The sequence below is a fragment of the Chondrus crispus genome, genomic scaffold (genome assembly GCF_000350225.1).
Source record: "Chondrus crispus Stackhouse genomic scaffold, scaffold_4, whole genome shotgun sequence".
NCBI lineage: Eukaryota > Rhodophyta > Florideophyceae > Gigartinales > Gigartinaceae > Chondrus > Chondrus crispus.
The window spans coordinates 583573-593474 of record NW_005179249.1 but is presented as its reverse complement, the minus strand read 5'-3'; the positions used below and the strand labels follow the sequence as shown (position 1 = coordinate 593474).

The following is a 9902-nucleotide window of genomic DNA, read 5'->3' as shown; positions in this document are numbered from 1 at the left end:
CCCGCCGCCATACTCGCGCCGCGCCGCCGCGGACATCATGCACGCAGCCGCCCTGGAGGATCCCTCCCTCGTCGACGACGCCGTCCGCCTGCACTTGTCCGTGCCCCGCCACTCCGCCCCGCAGACCCACCTCGCCGCCCGCCCGGAGTGGCGCGCCGCACAGCTGCTCGCGTCCCGTCTCCCGGCGCCGCCCGCCGCGCGCAACCACGCCCTGCGAGAACCGCACCCCACGCTCCGCGACGTCCTCGCCCGCGCCGCCGACCTGTGCACACGCAGCGCCATCGCTGTCGTCCAGGATGACGCCCGCCGTGCGGTGGAGGACGCCGCCGTCCTTGGGTGCGAAGGCGGGGAGCATGCGCACGAGCGGGGGGTCCAGTTTCTGAGGGAATGCGGCGCCCACGAGGCCCTGCTGCGCCTTGCTGAGACTAATATTGGCGCCGGGATGAGCCCGCGTCTCGTCGCTGCATTCGCCTTCCGCGAGATGCACGCCTTCCCGAAGAGCGGCGCCGCGCGAAGGGCGAGGTTTGTCATGGCGGCGGAGCTCGCGCGCGTTGGGAAGGACGCCGCGGCGTGGGAGGCCGCGGGCTTGTCTGCCATGAAGGCGGGCGCGGCACCGCCGCGCCCGGCGAGCTGTACGCAGGCGCTGGTCGTGGCTGCCATGCGGCTGGCGAGGGGGGAGAACAAGCTCGCCGGAATGGCGGCTCGTGCGGGGCGGAGCATGGCGCAGGAGGAGGGGAGCAGAGACCGCTTGGCCGTGCTCTGCGGGTTGCTTGTGGCAGCTGCGCAGGCGGGGGAGAGGGAGTTTAAGGACGCCGTGGCGGAGTATGGAAAGGCGCGCGCGTATGCGAGGGACGTGGGCGATGCGTGGATTGAGAACGCCGCGGACCAGGGCATGGTCCAGACGTGCGTCGCGGCGTATGGGCGCAAGTCGAGGCAGACTTCCATGGCTATTGAGGAGGCTGCGGGCGCGGCGGATAACTGCTACGGGCTGCTGGAAAGCACGTGGACGGATGCGCTTGTCGGGGACGACGTCGATATGGAGACGATGGAGGCCCTGGCAGATCGGGCGGTGGTGGAAGTACAGGGCATTCGTGAGGAGGATAGTGAGCTTGGATGGCATGCGCGAGCGCTAGGGGATTCCTTTGTTATGCCAAAGGCAATGCTTGCGGCGATTGCCAAGTCTAGGCATGGGCAAATGTTGATGGCACAGAAGCAGCCTACCCTTGAGTGTGTCAAGCAGGCGCAGGGCTGTCAGATGGAGGCCGCGACTTTGCACAAGGGTCTTCCAAACCCTTTCGCGCACCTGGGGTGGATTTTTGAGAAGCGCCATGAACTTCTCCACGACGACAGGTCCCTCCTCCGTGCGATGCGCTGCTACGAAAAGGCTGTCGGGATGGACGCGGCTCACCCGCTGGCGGCGAGGTCTTTGGCGCGGTTGCTGAAGGACTCAGGCAATGAGAGTGAGGCCGTCTTGGTTGCCCGTGAGGCTGTCGGCCGAAACCCAAAGGCGCGGTGGGCCCACAACCTCATCGGGTGGTCGCGGATAAGGAAAATTCGCTACAACGAAGCTTGCATATCGTTTCGCAATGCACTCAAGGGAAAGCCTCAGCTGTCCAGTCGGGCAAGGGAGGTGCTCTACGGAACGACTGTGGGGCAAACTGTCGGGGACAATGACTTACTCATTGACGTTGATTCTTGGCGCGGGCTCAGCGTGGCATACATGCGACAGGGTATGTTTGGACCAGCTATTGCGTGCCTGGAAGATGCTCTGCAACTCGCCAAGAATCCTCCCTATTTTGTCACAGTTACGGTCGGGAACTTTGGACAGCTTCGGGAATCACTTGCTCTGCTGTTGGAGTCTGAAAAGTCTGTCCTAATGCAACTAGATGGACAATCTGCAGACGCTAGAAACAGTATGGAGTCTATTCTGCAAGACTCTCGCGCCCCTGGGACTATCAAGAGATACTTGAGTGAAGCGTTAGTTTACATAGCTGCCAAAGACTGGGTTTCAGGCTGCTACAGCAGGGCAACAAAAGGCAGGATATGTGCCGCTCAGCTCCTTGAGCAAACACTCGTAGATCACAAGCAGGACATGCCCTCCCTGAACCCGTCAAGTCTATGGAAAGAGCTGGGCGATACACTTGTGGAGGTCGGGACGTCGCACCCAAAATTTATGCAGGAACTAATAGGAGCGGCTGAGATAAGCACTGCACTTTCGCAGGCCGAAGTCGCGTACATGAGGGCCTTGCACTATTCACCCTGGGAGAAGCAAAAGCGGGTACAAGATGCGATTGCTGCTATGCTGCGTTCTGCAGTTGTGAAAAATGACACGGCTTACGAATCAAAAGCAGTGGACCTGTTGAGCCAAAGCCAACTCGATCCGTCTGTTATGGCCTTACTGGTCTTGGACTGTGCAGCGATTCAAGAGAAGGAGAGTGTGCAGCGAGCCGCATTGGAGATAGCGCTCCGAGTTGCAAAGTCTGTCGTATCAACAAAGCATCTCATTGCCCTCGAGGCGTCTGTCGCTACTGTGGCGGCGCAACTTGGTGATATTGCTGTTGGGGCTTGGACCTCTGTATCGGCTGTGAGCCGTGATCCATCTAATTGGTGGGGATGGTTCGCAGTGGGAGTCATTCGCGAGGCAGATGCGCGTATCAACGGTTGGCCATTGGCCATGATACAGTCAAGTGAAGGTGCGTATCGGGAAGCCGACAAGTTGGGCGGGGGCCCATGCGCAGTCCGTGGATTGCTGCGCTGTCTGATTAAGAAGTTGGAGAAGAGAAAGGATATCGATTGGAATGCAGAAGATTCCTACGCGGAAGCTTGCTTTTGCATCTCAACCGCCGCCCGGGTTGGCGTGTCAGAACCAAGCGCGTGCAGAGAAGTGATCGACGAGTTCCGGATGTCCAAGGAGAATGAGGCGAAAGCACAAGGCCAACAGATTGCTGAATCCCAAATCGCATCCGAGGCCTATAGACATGTACATTTATATCCGTTCCTTCCAACTGCCCTGGGCGTAGCATTGCCATAACATCAACACAAATTTTTATAATCACTTCTTCTTCGGCGACGGGGGATTGAGAGGTACGGGTACGGTTTTCGCGATGAGGTCGTCTGCTCCTGGTTACCAGTAGAAAGGCGCCCGTTCACGAAGAGCACGCACATTGCGGTCTTCCCAATCATGTCTGTAGATCCAGTATTCACTCACAGCATCAGCCTCAACCATGACGGCCCCGCCTTTCCACGGCAGACTTGCTGTATCAGTATCATCCACCAGTCCTCCCTCCGCTGTGACATCCTCTAACACAGCTGCCGCAGCTGCCAATTCCTCATCTCCTTTTCCCTTTCCGCCATCAATTACTGTGACATCGGCAACATTCAGTCCAGCATCTAGGAACCCTTTCTTGATCCGGGCCTCCAGTGCCAAAGCTACTCCGTCTATAGAGGCGCCCCCGCCCGCAAGAACGATGGCATTGAGGTATTTTCGATAATGCTCGGCTGTTCTCGACTGTTGATCAGGTCGCTTCACTTCAACCGCCTTCGCCACAGACCAAATAATAGCATCCACTATCGAGGCTTCTTGTGGGTCAACTGTAGATGAAGCAATGTGCCCTGGGTCATTCGAAAAAGTTCCGATGGCTAGAGCATTCGTTGCAATTAACGAGCGGCGCAGGTCGTTGAAAATATCGCTGACGTAGTTATCGTCCGCAGCATTCATTTCTTGAACTCGGCGTTTGGGGATGTTCTTCTGCATCGTCATAACCGTGGACGCAGAGCTTAGAGTTCGCGGATATATCAACCCATAACATGGGAGGGCTCGCATGCCGACTCCAAGTTTCACCCTGATGGCCCGTCCGCTTGGCAGCTTGACCATAGCCACGGTCAGAGTATCATTCTCGTCCACGTTAAAGCCACCAGTCTGCTCTGCAATCTTGGCAATACTCACGACCTGATCGTCTGCAATCTCGACGTCCGTGAGCACCCTTCCGTTTGGACCGGGTTCCTTTTGTAAGACTTCTCGAAGGTTTGAGTAGTCTGTAAGAAGCATGTTGAATGCGTTCTGAATATGCCACGAGCCGTAATTGAGATGGATGCGAGATTCGCCGCATATTAGCCCATCTTCAACGCAAGCCACGGTGGTAGCCGAGTGCCCGATGTCAACAACGGCGCACGTCGCAAGCCCCGCACCAAGAGCGCAAGAAACAGCACTTTGGTGAATGAACACAGCGGCAGTCTGTAGAGAGGGTTCTCGAAATACGGCGTCAACAATTTCTGCGGTATCCCTCCTCTGCGACGTCTCCGGCACCACTAGTGCTACAAAGGTGCCGGCCACGCCATCTTTCGTGAAGAGCTGTTCAGTCTTCACCTCCTCACCACCGTTCTCCATGCGGACATCACCGTTCATTTTCTTTTTCCTGGCGTTCTCCGATGCCTTCTTTCTAATCGCAGCGAGCTGCTCTACAATGTGAGCAATCAGCGCGTCTAAAGCCTTACGGATAAGACTTGCCGGTGCGCCGCAATCAAACAGAACCTTGCCGTCCCAGATAGGAAAGACGATATCGTACAGCTTTGCTTTTTCCTTGTCGCGGACAAGAAGCTCGACATCGCGGCCAACCAAGACCTTGCTACCATGAATCGGATGCGGTTGTTTGACGGTCGGGGTAGGATCGGCTTCTGCGGCAGGTTGCGGTGCAGAAATGGGTTCAATGACGACTGTCCACGGGGTGGGGCGGCCTCCTCCGCGTCTCCTCTCTCTCAGGGCCATCTCCACCTCGATGGTGTTGCGCATTTCGGCAAACACGGCCCTGGCGCGTTGCACGTCCTCCGGGGCGCGGCGGCGAAAGGTGGGGATACAAACGGGGGCCTTTGCGGGATCCGCGATGGCCTCGGGGCGGCGCGGAAACGCGACGGCCGGAAACAGGCGCCTGGGCGTGGTGTCCACGGCGAAGCCGTAGCGGATGCCGTGCGACCCGAAGGCCAGGACGACGACGTTGGCGGGCGGCGGCTTGCGCTCCTTGACGTCCGGCGGCACGGCCATGCGCTGCGAGCGCAGCGGCGGGTGGTTGTCCAGCGGCGCGGCGCGGGCGCCCTCCGGCGCGTCGGGGGCGGCGTTCTCGCGGGCGGGCGCGGGCGCTCCCTCCGGCGGCGCCGAAGCGGCAGCAGAGGCGGCCGCGAGCGGGATGCGCGCGGGCTGCGGCAAGTCCACTTCCATGACGCGCGCCGCGCAGACCGGCGGGAGGGGGCGGACGAAAGGCGGGACTGGCGCGCACTCGGGCGAAGGCGGTGCGGAAGGTGTGGGCTACTGCGCAAGCGTCATCGCTGGCGCCACACACGGCGTCGTTCACGGCAACGGTCGAGCCGGTGCAAGGTGCTGCCTCTCGCGCCACGTCGAGCGGTCGAGCGAGGCGGAGCAATGGGGGGCGCTGCGACGCGGCGGGATGGGATGGGGTGCGCCCGCTCCCGAGCCGGATTGCAACAACGCCGCCGGTTTATTGCTATGGCCGCGGGGCACGCGCCTGGAGGCGAGGGTGGAATTTTGGGGGCATTTTTCGCCCGGCGCGCCGCGACCGCTCCGCCTCCGATTAGGACATGTTACCAATACTGGAGGACACCTACAAGTAAATGCCGGGCCCGCCTCGTAGCTACGGGACGTACACCGCGGGTACAGTGTGCGCGCTGGGATGGGCGGGCTGGGATGTGAAGTTCACACTGGTAAGGAAAACTTGACAACTTCACAGTGTGAACTTGCACAGGGAAAACTTGTGAAGTTGTCAAGTTTTCCCTTACCCCCTCCCTCCCTTTATCTTTCTATCCCCCTTCTGCCCCTTAAGGGGCAGTACCCTCCGCCGTCCCTACGGGTGCAGGTGTACACGAATACACATGTACACGTACGCGTAATGACAGGCGGGCTGGGATGGGACGCGCTCGCACCCCGCGCGCCGCTGGGGGTGCGCTCGCGACGCAAGGTCGGCGAGGCGGTACGGGGCCGCGCTCCCCCGCGCGATGCTGCGGCGGGAACGCAGCGGGGGGGAACGCAGCAGCTCAGGGCGCACTCGGGCGTTCAGGCGAGGCGTGCCGGCGGCCGGGGGGGGGGACTGAAGACCTGACTGCGCCCTGACTGCGCCCTGACTGCGCCCTGACTGCGCCCTGACTGCGCCCTGACTGCGCCCTGACTGTGCCCTGAATGCGCCTTGAATGCGCCCTGACTGTGCCTTGAATGCGCCCTGACTCTGCGCCCTGACTCTGCGCCCTGACTCTGGCCGGTGCGCGCGAGGGCTGACGCTCCGTGACGCGCGTGGACTCGTCGCATACTTGTAGACTTGTGGTGGCGGCGGCCCCGATAAGTTACTACAAGTGCACGTGTCTTGAGGCGTTTATCAAGTCATACCCCCCGACAAACACGAAATCTTGAGTCAAGACCGCTACAATTACAGGGGGGGTAGCTCTATATCGCACTTTTGAATAGCCCTTTTTAATTAACGAAAATCGCAACTAAATATGCGAATATTTAGGAAAGTGCGCGAAATCCTGTTTCAATTAGGAAGACCAGTTCCGACTAAAATGTATGCTATTTTCCAACTGTACGGAAAATGACTATTTTAGCAAGTCTGGGCGGGCAGGCGCCGACTAAATTTGAGGACTGTTTCTCCTCGCCATTTTCCTCTTCGCCTCCCTCCTCGTCGCTTCCTTCCTCTTCGCCTCCCTCCTCTTGGCCTCCCTTCCCTTCACCTCCTTCCTCTTCGTCTCCTTCCTCTTCGTCTCTTCCCTCCTTCTCTGCCTTTTCACTCAGCTCCTCCCTCGCATCCCCTGTCCCTCTGCCCCTTCAAATACCCCGCCATGACGGACGCCACCCCGAGAAACCCCCGAAACACGCGCGTCACAGCTTACCTCGGTCTTTCAGCGCTACCACCCCGTCTTCTCTAACAGCCCCGATCCCGTTTAGCGGTGCAGAGACGCACACTCACGCCACTCACCTGACGCGTGAACAATATCTTCGCCTGCTCTTCTTGAACACAGCGCCCGCCTACGGACCTCATAGTCCCTCGAGCGCAACCTGCACTTTTCCATGCCCCGCTGCTATGCCCGCTTGTCGTCCGCCCCGAACATTTGGCGGGCGACCGTCAAGTAGGCATCGTCGCTGCGGCTCGCGTAGACTGCCGTGTTGGACACCGCGGCTCGCGTAGACTTCCGTGTTGGACACCACGGTTGTTGTGGGCGCTGTAGCCGCGCGTCTGCAGGAGGGCCGCGCGCTCGTCGCACTACATTGGTGCGCGACGACAAGCTCATATCAGCGTAACGGGAGCTGCCCGACCTGTGCACGGACTCCTCCGTCGTAGTGGACTGGCAATTTCTCATGGCTACTAGTACGGTCGTGGTCAGCTCGGCCGTGAAGACGCTCGCAGCAACCGCCAGCGGCAACCGCTTTCCGCACGCGGCAGAGAACTTGGCCGCCGCGAGGGAGTCTGTAGCCAACGACCAGGAGTGTTGTGGGGAGAAGGAAGAGCCCTAAGGGCTGTATTTTCCTGACACCTTGCAGCTGTGGAGGCTGTGGGGTGAGGAGGGCCATGTCCTGTTTGGGGCGTTTTCCAAGGCGTTAGAACGTAGCTGTGCCGGCGCCGCCCGGCCGAGGCGGCGACGGCATGCTGGTAGAGGCGGCGCTAATCCAAACTCTGCTTACACAACGTCTAGATTAGTTGTGTTCCTCTTTTCCCGGCTTTACACTTCTACGTTTACTTCCGATTCTTCTGAGATCCGAGAGCATCACAAGTCTTTTCGCCAACGCCAAGGCTTAGCGTTTTGGAGACGCGTTGTTCGGAGCCAATCTGATTCATGTTGGTGACTGGCCGACAATGGGACAAACCTTGCATTTTACAGCCCCCCTCCTCGCTGATACTAGGCCGGAGAGGATTTGCAACGCCAAAGCTCACCATAAATGATATAAAAGGTTCCTCTCGGGCATGCCCCACAAATTCCCTTGACAATTCCTTCTGGTTCCGAGAACCTGGAGAGGCAAGCACATCGAATTTTCTCGCAGTCGCGAAGCGCGCGGTTCGGGGGCATATCATCCCCTTGATTCGTCATTTGCGTCCCCTGACTGTGGCGCGCTTTCATTGACCACCCAATCTGGCTAATTCTCGGTTGGTGGTGCGGCATCATCCGATGGTGCGATTAGGAGGCGCGGGTCTATGCGGAGCGGCGCAGTAGATGCGAATGACGGAATCTCGGTACTTGTCGGGGGTAGACTCAGATTGTTTTTCTGTGCGTAAAGAGCGAAAAAGGAGCCGAACTGCTCACACTGCTTTGCGGCAATGGTAACGCTCGCCGAGACAGCGTTTGCAGTCGCAGTTTGCGCCTCCAAGTGATGTCCCTCGGCAACACGAAGCTCCTCCAACCGCCTCCTCTTGATCTCCACCTCGTCTTTTTTCATCTTTTCGTACTCCCATTTGCGTCGAGCCAACCGCGCCGCTTTCTCGTTACGCGTTTCCTTGCGTCGAGCCAACATTTTTGCTGAACCATCCTCCGTTGACGACACACGCTTCGCGGCTTCTTGCTTGTAATCAAGCAAAGATTGATCTAACAAATGTTGTGCATCTCTATCAGTCCCGCCCTCTCTCACTAATGCTGATTCTACTCCGTCAGCGTTGTCTTCATCAACAACAACCTGCCGCGCCTGCTTGAGAGCCTTAGATGCGATATAAAGAACGTTTGCTGGCTTGATTGCAGCCATATAAGAGCGTCTCCAGGACATGCCGAACGACTGTTGTTCGGAAATAATCATAGCATCCGTCACATGCCTTTGCCTCGCATTTGTAGAGACTCTAGGGCATGTGTTTTCCAGAGCCCTGCCTTTCTGAACAGGAGCACCCAGAGCAGATAATTGTGAAATTATCCATGCTTTCTCTAACTTGCTGGGAACGAAACGAGGTTCTCTACTAGAGCTGGATGGCTTTGAAGGTGCTGTTGCTGAATGTGGATCGGACGACGACGGCGCGCGTGGGGTTTGGGACGAACGGGGTGAAGGGGCAACTGCGAGTGGCTCGCTGTGAGAAGAGGAGGGCGGTAGCAGCGGAACTGCGGATGAAGGCGGTTCAAAGGCCTCTAACGGGAACAAAGATAGGCCGGCTGGTGGTGCGTGTGGTATAGCTACCTTCGTCCCGACCACTCGGAACGAGGGGGGTTAGAGGTAAGGGAGCGGGCGCCGCTGGGTAACCCACGCGAGCGCAAACCGTACGGAAGGACTCGAAAAGAGGGAAGGCTCACGTGGCCGGTGACGCGCAGCCGGTCGGTGGTGTTAGATCCGGACGGCCGGTCACGGGTTAGAAGCCTGAGACTTAGAGGTAAAACCGGACGGAGTTAGCAAAAAGCCGTAAAGGGAAGGGAGGCGAGTCTGCCCCCGTTTACTGGAACGGGGCAGGTGCCCCTGGTCTTAACCCCTAAGTGGGACGCCAGGACACCTGTCCCGCTACAGTAGCTGTTACATACTGTATACCAGCTACTGTACTAAATTGGCTAATTTGTGCCATTAACCACTAATTGCTAATTACTTACCGGATGGGTGGCACACGTGTGCCCGTGGCCACGACCGGCGCCAACGGTTGTGTCACGTGTACGCCGTGGAGGTACTACTGTGCTCGCAGAGGGCGCGTGCACGATTACTACAGTAGTAACCGCCCGTCTCGGCGGTTCTCATCTCCCGCCGGGGGTCGCGGTGTGGAGTTGTACCACAGTGCGGTAGAAGATGGTGGAAGATTGCTTGATTCCATCGATTGTCGTGCTAGACGACGTAATGGAACGGGAGATATGGGCAGGGTAAATTCAGCAAGAGCGCCGCGGATTGGTCCCATGGGTATGGATGTCTCGAGTTCGTACTGGCCAGAAGGTCGGAGAGTTTTCCATATGCC

The 9902-nt window shown here is 58.6% G+C and overlaps 2 protein-coding genes across 2 annotated transcripts; one reads left to right on the top strand and one right to left on the bottom strand.

The window, feature by feature from the left end:
* The first annotated feature begins 442 nt into the window (after positions 1 to 442).
* On the top strand, positions 443 to 3031 carry CHC_T00006295001 (hypothetical protein). Its single transcript, XM_005717922.1, has one exon. It carries the CDS (start codon positions 443 to 445, stop codon positions 3029 to 3031), a length of 2589 nt encoding a protein of 862 aa, XP_005717979.1.
* A 93-nt stretch (positions 3032 to 3124) lies between these two features.
* On the bottom strand, positions 3125 to 5038 carry CHC_T00006294001 (hypothetical protein). The gene has a single exon (XM_005717921.1). The coding sequence runs from the start codon at positions 5036 to 5038 to the stop codon at positions 3125 to 3127; it is 1914 nt and encodes a 637-aa protein (XP_005717978.1).
* Between the last annotated feature and the right edge of the window lie 4864 nt (positions 5039 to 9902).

Coding starts and splice junctions, on each gene's coding strand:
- CHC_T00006295001 (XM_005717922.1), top strand. CDS start 443: ATGAGCCCGCGTCTCGTCGCTGCATTCGCCTTCCGCGAGATGCACGCC.
- CHC_T00006294001 (XM_005717921.1), bottom strand. CDS start 5,038: ATGGCCGTGCCGCCGGACGTCAAGGAGCGCAAGCCGCCGCCCGCCAAC.